The sequence below is a fragment of the Oncorhynchus kisutch genome, linkage group LG20 (assembly GCF_002021735.2).
Source record: "Oncorhynchus kisutch isolate 150728-3 linkage group LG20, Okis_V2, whole genome shotgun sequence".
NCBI classification, from domain to species: domain Eukaryota; kingdom Metazoa; phylum Chordata; class Actinopteri; order Salmoniformes; family Salmonidae; genus Oncorhynchus; species Oncorhynchus kisutch.
The window spans coordinates 29113273-29131711 of NC_034193.2; the positions used below are offsets into that span (position 1 = coordinate 29113273).

General features: G+C 41.2%; 1 protein-coding gene across 1 annotated transcript in view; it reads left to right on the top strand.

Annotated features, from left to right (window-relative positions):
- Positions 1 to 18272, top strand: part of kif22 (kinesin family member 22) — a 40641-nt gene extending 22369 nt beyond the window's left edge. The window contains exons 9-13 of the mRNA XM_020454373.2: positions 6826 to 7027; positions 7797 to 7888; positions 8164 to 8364; positions 15542 to 15601; positions 17924 to 18272. Coding sequence (XP_020309962.1) covers positions 6826 to 7027; positions 7797 to 7888; positions 8164 to 8364; positions 15542 to 15601; positions 17924 to 17953 — 585 coding nt within the window. The 3' untranslated portion in view covers positions 17954 to 18272. The remainder of the gene's footprint in view (positions 1 to 6825; positions 7028 to 7796; positions 7889 to 8163; positions 8365 to 15541; positions 15602 to 17923) is intronic.
- The last annotated feature ends 167 nt before the right edge of the window (positions 18273 to 18439 follow it).

The window sequence follows — 18439 nt, forward strand, 5'->3', positions numbered from 1 at the left end:
ACAATGAAAAAAAAAACATGTTTTTTTTCTATTTGTATCATCTTTAAAATGAACAAGATAAAACAAACATTCAGATAGGATGATGGGGACAATTTCAGTGAAAAATATGAGGGCAACAGTACTTGTGCAAAGGTTCAGAATGATAACTTCCAAAATGAGTGCGCTACATGACATTTATCATGAAGTCACCCAGGTGTACTAAAACATGTTTACAATTTGCTCATTCATCCCCCTCCTCTCCCCTGTAACTATTCCCCAGGTCGTTGCTGCAAATGAGAACGTGTTCTCAGTCAACTTACCTGGTAAAATAACGGATAAATAAAATAAATAAATAAAAGTAGTCCAAATGTACCCAAGTGGCCAAATTGGTGAAGGTATACATTTTGAAACAAATAACTATATAAAAATACCAAAATGGTATTCTAACCCCCCCCCCAAGAATTGAGAAAGAAAAAAATGGTTAAAAAAAATATATATATATTCTGTTAGTCACTCTCATTCAGATATATTAAAAACTGCAAACATTTCTCCCCACCCTGAAAATGTGTGGAATTGCAGTATATTTGTGAGAAAATCATCATATATATATATATATATATATATATATATATATATATATATATATATATATATATATATATATATATATATATATATATATATATATATATATATATATATATATATATATATATATATATATTTACAAAATAACATGGGTAACTATATACACACTTTCAATATTTGAAAGACCCTCAGTCCTCTATCAAATCAAATCTATTTATATAGCCCCAGTCTAAAACCCCAAACAGCAAGCAATGCCGGTGTAGAAGCGCAGTGGGTAGGAAAAACTCCCTAGAAAGGCAAAAACCTAGGAAGAAACCTAGCGAGGAACCAGGCTATGAGGGGTGGCCAGTCCTCTTCTGGCTGTGCTGGGTGGAGATCACAGTGGTTGTAGAGGGTGCAACAGGACAGCACTTCGAGTAAAAATGAACAGTTTAGGGTTCCATAGCCGCAGGCAGAACAGTTGAAACTGGAACAGCGGCAAGGCCAGGTGGACTGGGGACAGCAAGGAGTCATCATGCCAGGTAGTCCTGACGCATGGTCCTAGGGCTCAGGTCCTCCGAGAGAGAGAAAGAGAGAATTAGAGAGAGCATACTTAAATTCACACAGGACACCGGATAAGACTCCCATTCAGAGTCAGTGTCACTGTGAAAGAAAATGTTCTGTTAGAATAGCTTCACATATGAGCCCTGTATCAACAGGTATAATAAACAGATATATATAGAGAGTTGAAGGTTGAATATATTATTATTACCTGCTAGATCTACTGTCTCTATTATATTATGACAGACCAGATCTACTGTCTCCATTTCACTTTGGCCATTGATGTGGTCCTGCCCTCTCCTCAACAGCCTCAAATAGGCTATTTCATGTGGGTTGGGGTGGGGTGGGGCGGGGCGGCAGACACGCGCATCTCACATTTCATGACATTACATGTTTATATATTGCTTCTAAAATTAAAAAAATCACATTTTGTATTATTAATTTCAAACAAGGGCATTAGCATGATAAGAACTTACCAGTCCAAAACGATGTCCTCTCCCGTTCAAAAAATATTCCTCCACAATCGCTAAATGAAGCGTCCTACAACAATCTCTCTCACCTTCCCAATCAATTTATTCTAAGATTGTGTGTACATCTGTATATCTAGACTTAGATGTAGCTTTCCCTGACTTAGTCGCCATAATGATTGATATATAAACAGCTGAATCTGCGCGTTCACCAAACAATGCAGTGCGTAATATGGGTTTCTCCTTCCGGTATGAAACGTCAATAGCGAATGACTCACTTTACGCTGGAGCTTACTACATGGGTTGGTCTTGCAACACATAAACATGGCGTCTTGCCGTTTAGCTCCGCTCATTGGCTATCTACCCAGCTAGATTTCAAGACGGTCATTGGGTTAAAAGACAGTCAATCAACGAAACAGCGGGCAAATCATTGGTGCACAATGATGTCATGACTTGTTGTCTTCAAATCGTTTTCTTTGTCAGTACGTCCCACGAAATAGCCCATCAGGTTTGATTGTGTTACAAACAAACCAGTTGATTGCAGTGAAACCAAACATGACTGGAAAAGTCACGTTCTGTGTGGGTTATTTACCTGGAATGTGTCGTCAAATGGAATGAGACGGAATTCACGACACAAGCGGTTCACAAAATGTTTCGTGTTAGGCTATAAAATAGATTTTTATCAAACAAAAGATAATTCATTGTGTAACAATGAGCATTGGAATTGCAAACAGACGAAGATCGTCAAAGGTAAATTATTTATTTTAATGCAGTTTGATTAGGTTACACCTGTGCTGGTTAAAAAAAAAATTTTTTATGGGGCTCTATGCTCAGATAATCGCATCGTATTCTTTCGCATTCTTTAAATCTGACAACGCAGTTGGATTAGCAAGATTCTAGGCTTTCGATACATGTGAGACGCTTGTATTTTCATGAATGTTTAATATGACTATTTATGTAGCGATCACCGTATGTTGTGGAATTTCAGCCCGCTAGCGGGTTCCGTGCGCAGAGAGGTTAACAGACAAATCAAGCCTCGGCGACTGTCAAAGCAACCATCCAACAACACCCCTGACGCCTATTGAAACTAATAAAAAGTGTCAAGATTACAAGTAATTCAAAAAGAAAATATAGGCTATTTGGAAAGGGTACAATGGTTGCCAGAGCTGCAACTTCGGTCGGTGATGATCAAATTATATTTGTCACATGCGCCGAATACATCCGTACCGTGAAATGCTTACTTACAAGCCCTTAACCAACAATGCAGTTAAAGAAATAAAGTTAATTAAATATTTACTAATTAGACTAATATAAAAAGTAACACATGTACATAACAATAATGAGGCTATATACAGGGGGTACATAACAATAATGAGGCTATATACAGGGGGTACCGTGTCAATGTGTGGGGGTACAGGTTAGTCGAGGAAATTTGTACATGTAGATAGGGGTAAAGTGACTATGCATAGATAATACACAGTGGCAGTGTAAAAGCACAGGGGGGGGGGGTAATGTAAATAGTCAGTGGCCATTTGATTAGTTGTTCAGCAGTCTATTGGCTTAGGGGTATAAGCTGTCAAGGAGACAGTTTTGAAAATCAGCGTGGCAGATGTGTTGTTGCCTACCCTTACCACCTGGGGGCGGCCTGTCAGGAAGTCCAGGATCCAGTTGCAGAGGGAGGTGTTTAGTCCCAGGGTCCTTTGCTTTGTGGGCACTATGGTGTTGAACGCTGAGCTGTAGTCAATGAACAGCATTCTCAAATAGGTGTTCCTTTGTCCATGTGGGGAGCGATTGAGATTGTCATCTATGGATCTGTTGAGGCGGTATGCGTATTGGAGTGGGTCTAGGCTTTCAGGCATGATGGTGTTGACGTGAGCCATGACCAACCTTTCAAAGCACTTCATGGCTACTGACGTAGGGCACAGGTACTATGGTGGTCTGTTTGAATCATGTTGGCGTTAGACTCAGCCAGGAAGAGGTTGAAAATGTCACATTCCAGGGCATGCTTTGAGTACACGTCCTGGTAATCCTTCTGGCTTTGCGGCTGTGTGAATGTTGACTGTGTTTCAAGGAAATGGCACATATGGCTGGCAACGGATCCATGGTCTGTAACCAATTCTTGATTGCGTTTCATTGTTGCAACACTTCGTCGAATTGTACCGAAAGTCACTTTACTTCCAATATACAAAATCGGCAAATATGTTGCACACATCCTGACCCATATTCATGTATGTTTTGCCGCAGGAGGTGAAAAAGAAAGCTTCTGTGTCTGAGCAGATTCCACTCCGATTGAGGCCTGATCTTATGGAATCGTTTAAGCCAAGTGTATTCCTCCTCCGACATCACAATCCTGCACTCCCCGAAGCTATAGTTAGTTTTGTGACTTGAAACACAGAGCTGAAAGTAGGGCCAACCATTAAATAGGGCCAACCTGCTGGTGATGAGAGCCGCAAACCTCCGTCTGTCATGGCAGGTTGCTCGGACCTCCAGTCTGCTGAGAACCGAAGGAATAGCTTGAGCACTTAGCTGGACAAACCGCCTTAACTCTGCAGCACTGAGCATCTCATCTACTAAGTCCACACATCTCAGAAATGTTTTCCGGGCACCTGGTATTATTTTTGGGTTACCAGGTCCAGATTTTCAAAACGGTTTTAAATGCATTTAACGGGGTTCCAGATCTCTATACCCGCTATGTGAGCACCCCACTGCGGCCCTTTATCAATGGGGGCCGGCATTAGTGATTTATGGAAGGTTTGAAAACATCTTCAGAAAAACTACTAAGTATAGACATTGACCTATTTAAAGGTCTTGATCACATTGGCTATGGAGAGTGTGATCACACAGTCGTGCGGAACAGCTGGTGCTCTCCTGCATTCTTACGGGTTGCTTGCCTCGAAGCAAGCAATACAAGCATTTTAGCTCGCCTGGTAGGCTTGCGTCTGGGTTTCCCTTTGTAGTTCATAATAATTTTCAAACCCTGCCACATCCGACGAGCGTCAGAGCCGGTGTAGTAGGATTCAATCTTGGTCCTGTATTGACGCGTTGCCTGTTTGATGGTTCGACTGAGGGCATAGTGGTATTTCTTATAATTGGCCAGATAACTGTCCCGCTCCTTGAAAGGGGCAGCTCTTGCCTTAAGCTCAGCCTGTAATCCATGGTTTCTGGTTAGGAAATATACGTACAGTCACTGGGGATGATGTCGTCAATGCACTTATTGATAAAGCCGGTGACTGAGGTGTTATACTCCTCAATGCCATTGGATGAATCCCAGAACATATTGTGCTTGCAAAACATATTGAGCGAGTCACTGGTACTTCCTGCTGTATTAATTATGGTCAGATTTGCCAAATGGAGGGCGACGGAGCGCTGTTTATGCATCTCTGTGTGGAGTAAAGGTGGTCTAGAATTTGGTTGCACACGGTAAAATGGCTTTGCCTGCATTAAAGTCCCCGGCCACTAGGAGCGCCGCTTCAGGGTGAGAATTTTCTTGTTTATGGCCTTCTACAGCTCTTTGAGTGCGGTCTTCGTGCCAGCATTGGTTTGTGGTGCACCGTAAATAGATGGCTACGAATGATATAAATGGGAAATCTCTTTGTAGATCGTGTGGTCTACAGCTTATCATGAGTTTGCCTACATTAAAGGGAGAATGAAATGCAGAAATCTAATTTAAATAAGTATTCACACCCCTTAGTCAATACATGTTAAAATTACCCTTGGAAGTGATTACAGTTGTACATCTTTCTGGATAAGTCTCTAAGAGCTTTGCACACCTGGATTGTACAATATTGTTTTGGAATATTTTTATTCTGTAGTCTTCATTTTCACTCTGTCTTTTAGGTTAGTATTGTGGACAAACAACAATGATGTTGATCCATCCTCGGCTTTCTCCTATCACAGCCATTAAACTCTGTAACTGATTTACTCCCCATTGGCCTCATGGGGAAATTCCTTAGCTGTTTCCGGCCTCTCCGGCAACTGAGTTAGAAAGGAAGCCTGTATATTTGTAGTGACTGGGTGTATTGATACATCATCCAAAGTGTGATTAAATAACTTCACCACGCTCAAAGGGATATTCAGTGTCTGTTTTTTTTTTTTACCCATCTACCAAAAATGTGCCGCTCTTTGCGAGGCATTGGAAAACCTCCCTGGTCTTTGGTTCAATTCACTGCTCGAATGAGGGACCTTACAGATAATTGTATGTGTGGGGTACAGACGTTGCAAAATCATCTTAATTAAACACTATATATTGCACACACTGTGTCCATGCACATTTTTGACTTTGTGACTTGTTAATCAGACGTTTACTCCTGAACTTATTTAAGCTTGCCATAACAAAGGGGTTGAATACTTCTAGACATTTCAGCTTTAAATTTTGAATCAATTTGTAAAAATTCCAAAAACATAATTCCACTTTGACACAATCTCAATATAATCCATTTAAAATTCAGGCTGTAACACAACAAAATGTGTAAAGTCAAGGGGTGTGACTACATTCTGAAGGCACTGTATCTAAATGCAGAGAGATTAACAGAGTGCCAATGCAGTATAGTCCAGTTATTTTCTGTACAGTTCAGAGATGGCTTGTGCAGCATACTCCATTCGTCTCTCTGGGCCGGTTGGTGAAGGCCACAGCCCCGGGAAGATTTTTTTTTTTTTTCAGGTGGCAGGAGATTTCGGTCGTGAGTGACCTGAAACGCCTGCCAGAGGCAAATTTTTGGAGAGGGGGTGACACTATATTCACACACTACATTGACACAAAACCCACATACCGACACAACACAAACACTCACACTTTTACATGCATCATATGCTACTGCTACTCTGTTCTTTATTTTACTTAGTATTATCTATCCTGATGCCTAGTCACTACCCTGCCTTCATGTACATATCTACCTCAAATGCTTCAAATTCTTATAATATTCAATAAATATACTACCAAACCTATCTGTTTTGGACCAAACTTTTTTTAAACAATAGTTAGACATGAGGAATCCAAAGGAATGGTCAAAAGCCACGTCCAAAAGTGTCATGATATTCAAATGGTGAAATAATTTCAAATGCTCATCCCTAATTCTAAATACTGAATCACCTTTTAAGAGTAAATAGGAAGATTAGCTGGCTGGACTAAATCTGGCACATTTACAGAAATGTTGATTTAATGTGCATTGTCCCACAATCATAGAGGTTCTATTGGTTCTCATTTGTAATTCTATGGCTACAAAACTCTTCTGATGAATTGCTGTCTGTGCAGGAGTTGAAAGAGAAGCAAAGGGAGTTTGAGAGCAAAGCCAAAGTGCTCAAAGTGACAGGAAATGGTGCCACTCGCAACAGCTCGGACAATGGGTCATCGGGAGACTCGCCCCTCTTCAGGACGTATCTACCCCCACTACACAGAAAACAGTCCGCGGCAGCCAAACCCAAAAAACAGCAGGCTGTTGTGTCGCCCCTACAAGGTCAGTGAGCCCACCCACTAATCCAGAGCGTTTACTCCAGGAACCTCCTATAACACATCTGGGTCATCTGGGTCGTTCATAAGGGAACGCAATGGAAAACAGCTTAAAATGTTTCTCAACGGAACCTGAGAAATAGCATCTCATTAATTTCAGGTAGTCCCTCCCTATTTTAGTCAGTTTTAGTGCTTAATGAACATGACCCTGCCAATTTTAAAGGTATGTTTTATATATTATATTTATGATTGGCTTAAATTCATTTTACCTTAATCTTTTTATGCCCATAGTGATAATATACCATAATGCATTAATTACTCCAGGCACCACTGGCTAATGGTTAGCATCCCTGGTTTTAAAAATGCGCTGTCTACATTTCATGCCAAAACATCGCCTCAAAGTAACTTCAAACAAAGTTTTGTAGAGATTATTTTTGTGGATGCCGTCACTACTGGTATGTCGACAACTCAAGACACATTTCACCCAATCCTAAAGAAAATCAGAACTATCCCTTTAATTGTCAACATTTGACATTGTTTTGCGCAATGTCTTGTAAAACAGTAAGGCTATTGATTAGATTTGGAACTTGATATGACCATGCAGTCTGCCTATTAATCTGCCCAAACCAATCAAATAATGATGACTAATACAATCTGTAGCGACTTCAGCACCTTGGTCTAATTTGCTGCTCTGTAAATAGCCAGGGTCTATGCATTTCCTGTATGTAGTATTGAAAGGAATCTGTTGTGTGTGTGTGACATCTCTTTTTCTTAAGTGTCCCAGCTACAACCTCTCCAGCAGTGTCCGGTGGTCAAAAGGCCAACTGTCTGCCTCATGAAGAAACAGAAGAATCTGGAGCAGAGTGAGGTCAGCAACGGCATTGTTGTTTGACGATGTAAAATGAAACTGGCTTCATTACAATAACCCCACTAACCTACCACTTAGCATGCACACCCAATACATTGATTGATGCTAAGTGGTAATTCTAGTGTGGCTATTGGAACAAATCCACATAACATGCAATATTAAACAGCTGTTCTGAACCCTTTGTCCCGTGTTGGTGTGCACTGTAGTATGCAGGCAAAAATGTAAAAAATTCTGATGTATGTCTGTTTCTGCCGTCCACCTTCTCTCGCTCTCAGGTCCAAGAGGGAAAAGAGAATGTGATGGACACCGGCTGGGAGTCTCATTTGGACAAGTCAGTGCTGGACCAGTCCCGACACAAGATCCTGCAGGTGCTCAACTCCGGGTCCCTCAAAGACCTGAAGGGCCTGCAGCAGATTGGGGACAAGAAGGCCAAGCTCATTCTGGGCTGGAGGGAGATTCAAGGCTCCTTCACTCAGGTCTGTGTTGTTTGGACCCATATTAAGTTTCAGCATTTACAGCTAGCCTATTTCTTTAAAATAAAATGTAATGTTGATAGTGGGGGGAAACGGACGGAGCTTTCGATCTTGAAGTAAAACAAATACTTTGAGACCAATGTTTCAGCCATCTTGTCATCTAAGCCTTCATCAGAATGATAACGAGGCATTTTATTTGAAGCGCTGTCCTTTCATGCCAGCCGGTTACACTGTAAAAAGTAGGAACATCAAATACCAGTGGCAGCACAGCATCACAGACGGTTCAAACACAACATAAACAGATCAAATCAAATTTATTTATATAGCCCTTCGTACATCAGCTGATATCTCAAAGTGCTACACAGAAACCCAGCCTAAAACCCCAAACAGCAAGCAATGCAGGTGTAGAAGCACAGTGGCTAGGAAAAACTCCCTAGAAAGGCCAAAACTGAGGAAGAAACCTAGAGAGGAACCAGGCTAGACAATAGTTACAAGGGGCATTGCATGGTATGTGAGTCCTAGGTTTTATATATGTTTAAGTGTAATGGAACATAAAATGACAGACGGCAACCAAAGGAGCTTTGAGAATGTTGTGCTTACTTGCTGTCACAAGCTGTTTGTTTTACCTGATTTACAATGTTGTGTTGCACCTAGATAAGCATTGTATCATCTTTTGGGTGTACACACAGGGTTTTGATTATCCTTTGGTTACTGTCACTAGGCTTGGGCAGTATACCGTGTCCCGGGGTATTTGGAAAAAACTACGGGATAGTTTTTAATTACCGTCAAACTATTTCTTTTTAAGTTTTTCAATAAATTTGAATATTTGTAGATCCTTTTAAGTTAATACCTGCAGTCAATTTGTGCAATCTCTTAGGCGATAAAGCAGATTATTTTATTTAATCTGTCACATAATTTAACATTATGAAGCATACCATACATAGTTCCCCAGAATAGTTGTGCGAGTCACGTGTTTGATTGTAAATAGCACAACGGGAGAAAGCGGGAGCTGGTGAGTCTATTGCGTTTTATATCTACTGGTGAGTCTCTGTGTGCTGTGCACATGAGGTGAAGTTACACTTGTATGCAATTCACTACAAACATTTTTCCATCATATCGTAGAATGGCTTTCTGCCAGAAGTCAAATACCTCTGATTAGTTATCTTTGCTGTTGCCATCTTTTATCCTGTGCTTCGTATTAGCTTTTTTTTCTCGTCCGTTCTTGTCCCCCTCTGCTCCGTGTACACATGCTGCTCTTCCTACGGAAAAGCATGCATTACAACTTTGTTCATTTGCACAATTTCTCTTGTTCACTTTTGTTTGTAAATATCCACACTCACAGAAAATACCATTTGGTAGCTACTAGCTATGCTTTTATAACTTTGTGCTGGATTTGCCTGTCTTTGCTCGTTAGCATTTAGCTAACAGCGTCTATGTCCTTTCGCTATTATTTTGTTAGCATTCTGGTAATGGGTCTTCCTATTAACTTGGGTACCAGTGAGGATTTCCTACACTGGACAACTTGTTACAGCTGTTGATAAGTCATTGGTAATAATATGCCTGGTTTTTTTCATGTTAATTTATTAACATATAAAGTGCATCATAGCTATATTTATATATATATAAATATATATATATATATTGAAATTGTCAAGTTGGCTGAATACTTTCCAAATGCACTCTGTGTGTGTGGTACCAGTCAAAAGTATGGACACCTACTCATTTCAGGGTTTTTCTTTTAATACATTTTAGAATAATAGTTGAGACATTAAAACTATGATGGTCTCATGCATGTTAACATTATAAGCCTCCTCCCTAAGTTTGGTTTATTCAATGCTTTAGCACACTCCGTCAACCCTGATATCCTAGCTGTGTCTGAATCAAAGCTTAGGAAGGCCACCAAAAATTCTGACATTTCCATCCACAACTACAACATTTTCTGCCAAGATAGAACTTCCAAAGGGGGTGGCGTTAGCCTGCAGAGTTCTGTCATGCTATCCAGGTCTGTGCACAAACAGTTCGAGCTTCTACTTTTAAAAATCCACCTTTCCAGAAATAAGTCTCATCTGTTGTCGCTTGTTATAGACCCCCCTCAGCCCCCAGCTGTGCCCTGGATGTATGTGAATTAATTGCCCCCCATTTATCCTCAGAGTTTGTACTGTTAGGTGACCTGAACTGGGATTTGCTTAACACCCCGGCCATTCAACAATCTAAGCTAGATGCCCTCAATCTCACACAATTGATCATGGAACCTACCAGGTACAACCCTAAATCCGTAAACACGGGCACCCTCATATCATCCTGCCCTCTAAATATGCCACTGCTGTCTTCAACCAGGATCTCAGCGATCACTGCCTCATTGCCTGTGTCCGTAATGGGTCCGTGGTCAAATAGCCACCCCTCATCACTGTCAAAGTCTCCCTAAAACACTTCAGCGAGCAGGCCTTTTTAATCGACCTGGCCCGGGTATCCAGGAAGGATATTGACCTCATCCCGTCAGTAGAGGATGCCTGGTTATTCTTCAAAAGTGCCTTCCTCACTTAAATAAGCATGCCCCATTCCCAAAAAAATGTAACTAAGAACAGATATAGCCATTGGTTCACTCCAGACATGACTGCCCTCGACCAGCACAAAAACATCCTGTGGCGTACATCAAATAGCCCCTGTGATATGCAACTTTTCAGGGAAGTTAGGAAACAATATGCAAAGGCTAGCTTTTTCAAACAGAAATTTGGATCCTTTAGCACAAACTCCAAAAAGTTCTGGGACACTGTAAAGTCCATGGAGAGTAAGAGCACCTCCTCCCAGCTGCCCAATGCACTGAGGCTAGGAAACACTGTCACCACTGATAAATCCACAATAATGGAGAATTTCATTTAAGCATTTTTCTATGACTGGCCATGCTTTCTACCCCTACCCCGGTCAACAGCTCTGCACCCCCCCACAGCAACTTGCCCAAGCCTCCCCCATTTCTCCTTCACCCAAATCCAGATAGCTGATGTTCTGAAAGAGCTGCAAAATCTGGACCCCTACAAATCAGCTGGACTAGAATATCTGGACCCTCTCTTTCTAAAATTATCCGCTGCAATTGTTGCAACTCCTATTACTAGCCTGTTCAACCTCTTTTGTATCATCCGAGATCCCTAAAGATTGTAAGAGGCCATCCCCCTCTTCAAAGGGGAGACACACTAGACCCGAACTGTTGTAGACCAGCCGTACCTTCTCCGCTATGCAATCTGGTTTCCGAGCTGGTCATGGGTGCACCTCAGTCACGCTCAAGATCCTAAACAATATCATAACCACCATCCATAAAAGACGGTACTGTGCAGCCGTATTCATCGACCTGGCCAAGGCTTTCGACTCTGTCAATCACCACATTCTTATCGGCAGACTCAGCAGCCTTGGTTTCTCAAATTACTGCATCGCCTGGTTCACCAACTACTTCTCAGACAGAGTTCAGTGTGTCAAATTGGAGGGCCTGTTGTCCAGACCTCTGGCAGTCTTTATGGGGTGCCACAGTGTTCGATTCTCGGGCCGACTCTTTTCTCTGTATACATCAATGATGTCTCTCTTGCTGCTGGTGATTCTCTGATCCACCTCTACGCAGAAGAACACCATTCTGTATACTTCTGGCCCTTCTTTGGACATTGTGCTAACAAACCTCCAGACGAGCTTCAATGCCATAACACTCCTTCCGTGGCCTCCAACTGCTCTTAAATGCAAGTAAAACTAAATGCATGCTCTTCAACCGATCACTGCCCGCACCCTCCCGCCCGTCTAGCATCACTACTCTGGGTGGTTCTGACTTACGTGGACAAGTTCAAATATCTAGGGATCTGGTTAGACTGTAAACTCTCTTTCCAAGCATCTCCAATCCAAAATTAAATCTAGAATCGGCTTCCTATTTCGTAACGAAGCATCCTTCACTCATGCTGCCAAACATACCCTCGTAAAACTGACTATCCTACCGATCCTTGACTTCGATGATGTCATTTACAAAATAGCCTCCAACACTCTACTCAACAAATTGGATGCAGTCTATCACACTGCCATCCGTTTTGTCACCAAGCCCCATATACTACCCACCACTGCGACCTGTTTGCTCTCGTTGGCTGGCCCTCGCTTCATATGTCTCCAAACCCACTGGCTCCTGGTCATCTATAAGTCTTTGCTATCTCAGTTATCTCAGATCACTGGTCACCATAGCAGCACCCACCCATTCGCTCCAGCAGGTATATTTCACTGGTCACCCCCAAAGCCAACTCCTCCTTTGGCCGCCTTTCCTTCCAGTTCCCTGCTGCCAATGACTGGAACGAATTGCAAAAATCACAGAAGCTGGAGACTCATATCTCCCTCACTAACTTTAAGCATCTGCTGTCAGAGCAGCTTACCGATTTATTGCACCTGTACATAGCCCATCCAACTACCTCACCCATACTGTTATTTATTTTTTTGCACCCATGTCTCTACTTGCACATTCATCTTCTGCACATCACTCCAGTGTTTTAATTGCTAAATTGTCATTATTTCGCCAGTATGGCTTATTTATTGCCTTTCCTCCGTAATCTTACATTTGCACACACTGTATATATACTTTTCTATTGTGTTCATCCCATGTGTAACTGTTTGTCGCATTGCTTTGCTCAATCTTGGTCAGGTCGCAGTTGTAAATGAGAACTTGTTCTCAACTGGCCTACCTGGTTAAATAAAGGTGAAAAAATAAATAATAAAACACAGAATTATGTAGTAACCAAAAAGCTGTTAAACAAATCAAAATATATTTGGGATTCTTCAAAGTAGCCACCCTTTACCTTCATGACAGCTTTGCGCACACTTGGCATTCTCTCAACCAGCTTCACCTGGAATGCTTTTCCAACAGGCTTGAAGGAGTTCCCACATATGCTGAGCACTTGTTGGCTGCTTTTCCTTCACTCATCCCAAACCATCTCAAATGGGTTTAGGTCGGGTGATTGTGGAGCCAGGTCATCTGATGCATCACTCCATTACTCTCCTTCTTGGTCAAATAGGTTACACAGCCTGAAGGTGTGTTTTGGGTCATTGTCTTGTTGAAAATCAAATGATAGTCCAATGAAGCGCAAACCAGATGGGATGGCGTATTGCTGCAGAATGCTGTGCTGTTTTGTCGAAACACATACCTATAAATAGTACAACCAGAGAAACTGATAATTTTGCAGTGCACTTAATTTTTTACAGAGCTGTAAATACACAAGCATAGTGCATTCGGAGAGTATTCAGACCCCTTGACTTTTTCCAGATTTTGTTACGCTACTGCCTTATTCAAAACTGTATTCAATTGTGTTTTCTCTCATCAATCTACACACAATAACCCATAATGACATAGTAAAAAAATGCTTTGGGGATTTGTTTGCAAATTATTGAAAAATCTGTAACTATCACATTTACATAAGTATTCAGACCCTTTACTCTGTTGAAACACCTTTGGCAGCGATTTACAGCCTCGAGTGTTATTCGGTATGATGCTACAAGCTTGGCTCACCTGTATTTGAGGAGTTTCTTCCATTCTCTGCAGATTCTCTCAAGCTCTGTCAAGTTGGATGGGGAGTGTCGCAACACAGCCATTTTCAGGTCTCTCCAGAGATGTTAGAATGGGTTCTAGTCCAGGCTCTGGCTGGGCCACTCAAGGACGTTCAGAGACTTGTCCCGAAGCCACTCCTGCGTTGTCTTGGCTGTGTGCTTAGGGTCATTGTCCTGTTGGAGGGTAAACCTTCGCCCCAGTCAGAGGTCCTGAGCGCTGGTGGAGCAAATTTTCATCAAGAATCTAATTGGATCAAAGTACATTCTTCTTTCCCTCGATCCTGACTACTCTCCCAGTCCCTGCTGCTGATAACATCCCCACAGCATGATGCTGCCACCATGTTTCACCGTTGGGATGGTGCCAGGTTTCCTTCAGACGTGACTCTTGGCATTCAGGCCAAAGAGTTCAATCTTGGTTTCATCAGACCAGAGAATCTTGTTTCTCGTGGGAAGAGTCCTTTAGGTGCATTTTGGCAAACTCATGTGCCTCTTACTGAGGAGTTGCTTCCGTCTGGCCAGTCTACCATAAAGGCCTGATTTGGTGGCGTGCCGCAGAGATGGTTGTCCTGTAAGGTTCTCCCATCTCCACAAAGTAGCTCTGTCAGTGAGCATCGGGTTCTTGGTAACCTCATTGACCAAAGCCCTTCTCCCACTGATTGCTCAGTTTGGCCAAGAGGCCAGCTCTAGGAAGATTATTGGTGGTTTCAAACTTCTCCCATTTTTAAGAATGGAGGCCACTGTGTTCTTGGACCTTCAATGCTGCAGACATTTTTTGGTACCTTTCCCCAGATCTGTGCCTCGAAACAATCCTCTCTCGGAGCTCTACGGACAATTCATTTGACCTCGTGGCTTGGTTTTTGCTCTGACATGCACTGTCGACTGTGGGGCCTTATATAGACAGGTGTGTGCCTTTCCAAATCATGTCCAATCAATTTAATTTAACATAGGTGGACTCCCAAGTTGTAGAATCCTCTCAAGGATGATCAATGGAAATCGGGTGCACCTGAGCTCAATTTCGAGTGTCATAGCTAAGGGTTTTATTTTTATTTAAATAAGATTTCTGTTGTTCATTTTTATTTTTTTATTTCACCTTTATTTAACCAGGTAGGCAAGTTGAGAACAAGTTCTCATTTACAATTGCAACCTGGCCAAGATAAAGCAAAGCAGTTCGACACATACAACAACACAGCGTTGTTACACATGGAGTAAAACAAACATACAGTCAATAATACAGTATAAACAAGTCTATATACGATGTGAGCAAATGAGGTGAGATAACAGAGGTAAAGGCAAAAAAAGGCCATGGTGGCAAAGTAAATACAATATAGCAAGTAAAACACTGGAAAGGTAGATTTGCAGTGGAAGAATGTGCAAAGTAGAAATAAAAATAATGGGGTGCAAAGGAGCAAAAAAACAACAACTTTGCTAACATTTTGAAAACCTGTTTTTGCTTCATAATGGGGTATTGTGTGTAGATTGAGGAAAATATTAGATTAAGGCAGTAACGTAACAAAATTTGGAGAAAGTCAAGGGGTCTACATGGTTTCCAAATGCTCTGTACATACAATTTTAAGTTGAGTTTCATTCATTCTGGTTCTAATGCCAATATCACTCTTTATTCCAGCTGGAGGATCTAACCAATATCGAGGGAATCACAGCCAAAAGACTCTCCTCCTTCATTAAGGTATGACTGACATGCAGATTCCATAGAATTTATCTGGGGCAGTCTCAATACTCTTTCATTGTGGTATCGTAATCTGAAAAAACACCAGCACAATCATTCTGTTGTCTTTTTGGTGTTTTGGTTTGAAAATGTAACATTGCTAAATTGTATAGATGTTGGCAAGAAAATATAACACTTAAAAAAAACATGCCCCAACACTTGAACAGGAAGTCTTACTGATAGTGTCAGGGTATGAACATGGTTTATGCTCCAGTCACTCTTCAGTAAATAAGAGAAATGGTGAGAACTGTATTGTGAACCCCAGTCTGAGGTCCTGAGCGCTGTGGAGCAGATTTTCATCAAGGATCTCTTTGCCGAGCTTCACTGCTATCTCGGCTAACAATTCTAGGGGCGGAGACCGTTTTGTAATGTTACCCTAAATGTTTGAGTATTTAGTTTTCCGTTAGTTAAGGGAACATTCAATCTATATTAGCAAAAACCTTCTGAGAACCAATTCAGCATGTTTTGGTGAGGGTTAGAGAGTATTCCAACATCATCATACCAAACATAAACAGAATATGTTTGCCATTTTCTCCTAAAAGGAGAGACATTTTCTAGACACATTTTATTGCAGCGTTACAATAACATTCCTGTGTCCTAGGATGTTTAAAACATAGGGCAGTCTGTCATTGCACCATGGAGGGTTTTGTCTAGTTTGCGGATTCTTCCGGGGACGTCCCTAAAGTTTTTAGGATGTCGCCTGATGGTTCCAATAGAACAACTTGTTTCATTACATATTACCCCTTTTTACTGTTGCCGAGACCATCAAGGCCCTGATTGGTAAACCAGTGATCCATTTACAGCTCTGTCTGTTGGCAAGGTTAGGGACACACACACACACACACACACAGTGCTTTCAACACAATGATGTCTATAAACCCTGGGTTGCTGATGCTATGTATTGGGCTTTGCGAGGCATTGAAGCCAACAGTCTGACAGATTGGCTCTCCCCAGTAGGAGCAGTTCTCTATAGGAATTCATGAAATTCTACAGTATTTTAAATTACTGTATTTTTTTGTTGTTGTAGTAGTGGGGAACGTAACGTTAGTTATTTCTTAAATCAGTATTTTTCTGCTACGCCATCGTGTCTGTGTCAGTAACTGATTTCACCTGTATTGGTACACTGCAATTCAAAGTAAATCTCATCTCTGTTGAAAGTACACTCAATAAAAACGATTTTATTTATCATGGTGATTAAGGAGTAACATTAAAACTGAGGAATATGCACCACCAACATTAAACAACTAGACACAGACATAGTGGCATAGCAGGAAGATCGGAATGTTGTTCGGAATGAGTTCAAATCCCAGGTGAGGACATGTTGAATAATAATTACTGTTTAAATTAACGTGCATAATGGAATCATGTATGTCAAGTGTGTAAGTTGAAAACATTATGTGAAAAGCACTGTTTGGGTGTCCCTAACCTTGCCAACAGACAAAGAGCTGTAAATGGATCTGTGGTTCACCAATCAGGGCCCTAATGGGCTTGGCAGCAGTAACAAGGTGTGGTGTGTAAAGAAACAAGTCCTTTTTGGAGGGGGATAACATTTCTTTGGGACCATTCGGTGATGGCCTATAAAGGTCTTTAGGTAGGTCCCCGGAACAAACTGGGAACTAAAATTATTTTCCAATGAAACGTGTCCAGAGCACTAATATCGTGTATTCTGAGAACATGTTCTGTTTGTTTGGTGTGATGTTGATGAAATATTCTCCTAACCCTCAAACTGTACAATGGAATATTCTTGAAACATGTCTAGACCATTAATGCTGAATATTCTGAGAACTTGGTAACCACATTCTGGGTAGGTTCTGTTTTGATATTTAGGGAATGGTCTTTGCACAGCACTGGAACGTTCCTTTGAAAACATTAGGTAATGACCTATTGAGACTCAAGGGAACGTTCTCTAAAGTTGTGGGAGCGTTTGTTAGCCGGGATATCCTTTTGATGGATTTTTAAGCCACGAATTGTATTGATAACCGGATGCATTGAAACCACAATGTTCTCTGGAGTATTTGTGGAACACCATAAAACACTGTTGTAGCAGACGTGAATGGCCCAGGTGTAAGATATTTCTATGGTTGTATTCACTTGGAATAAAACCGAAAGAATGCTTGTTAACGTTTTCTACAGCTAAGCGTTTTGCGACAGTAATGAATTCAACCCAGGCGCTAACTATCGTTTGGCCATTAGGCTTCCGGGTGTCCTCTTGGTCCATTTTAAAGAATAAAGCTTTAAACAAGACTTTTATGGTGCGTGACTGTTTTCTCTTTTCATTCACAGGCCAACATTCTCAGCATGATGGGGACGTGATTCTGCTATCTGGTCTTTGTCTACTCTTCCTGTCCTTCCAATATTTAGCCTTTTTTATTTTAATGTTTCTATGTTTTTGAAGAATGTTCTCTGATTATTTACCACTCTCGGACTCTGCATTTAGAAATGTATGACGTCATATGTGTGTGTATATACACCTCTTATAAGAGGTGGTCTGCAAGCGTGTACTAGTATGACTTTTTATTATATTTCACGAAAATGTGATATCTGTCCTTGTTTTATTTTGAGATGTTTTTGTAGTATTTGCGCTATTCCAGCCGATGGCGCAATATTGCCGTTCAATAAATGTCTACTTTTATCGATGTTTCAGTCCTTACTTACACACCGTATTAATGGTATGTGTTGTTGTTCAAGGATGTGGCTTGTTTGTACAAATGTATAGCCAACAGAACTGTTCAAAATAATATTACCATTGGTGAAATATGACAATAGCAGAACACGTGGAAGGGTATCTCTATTTTGATA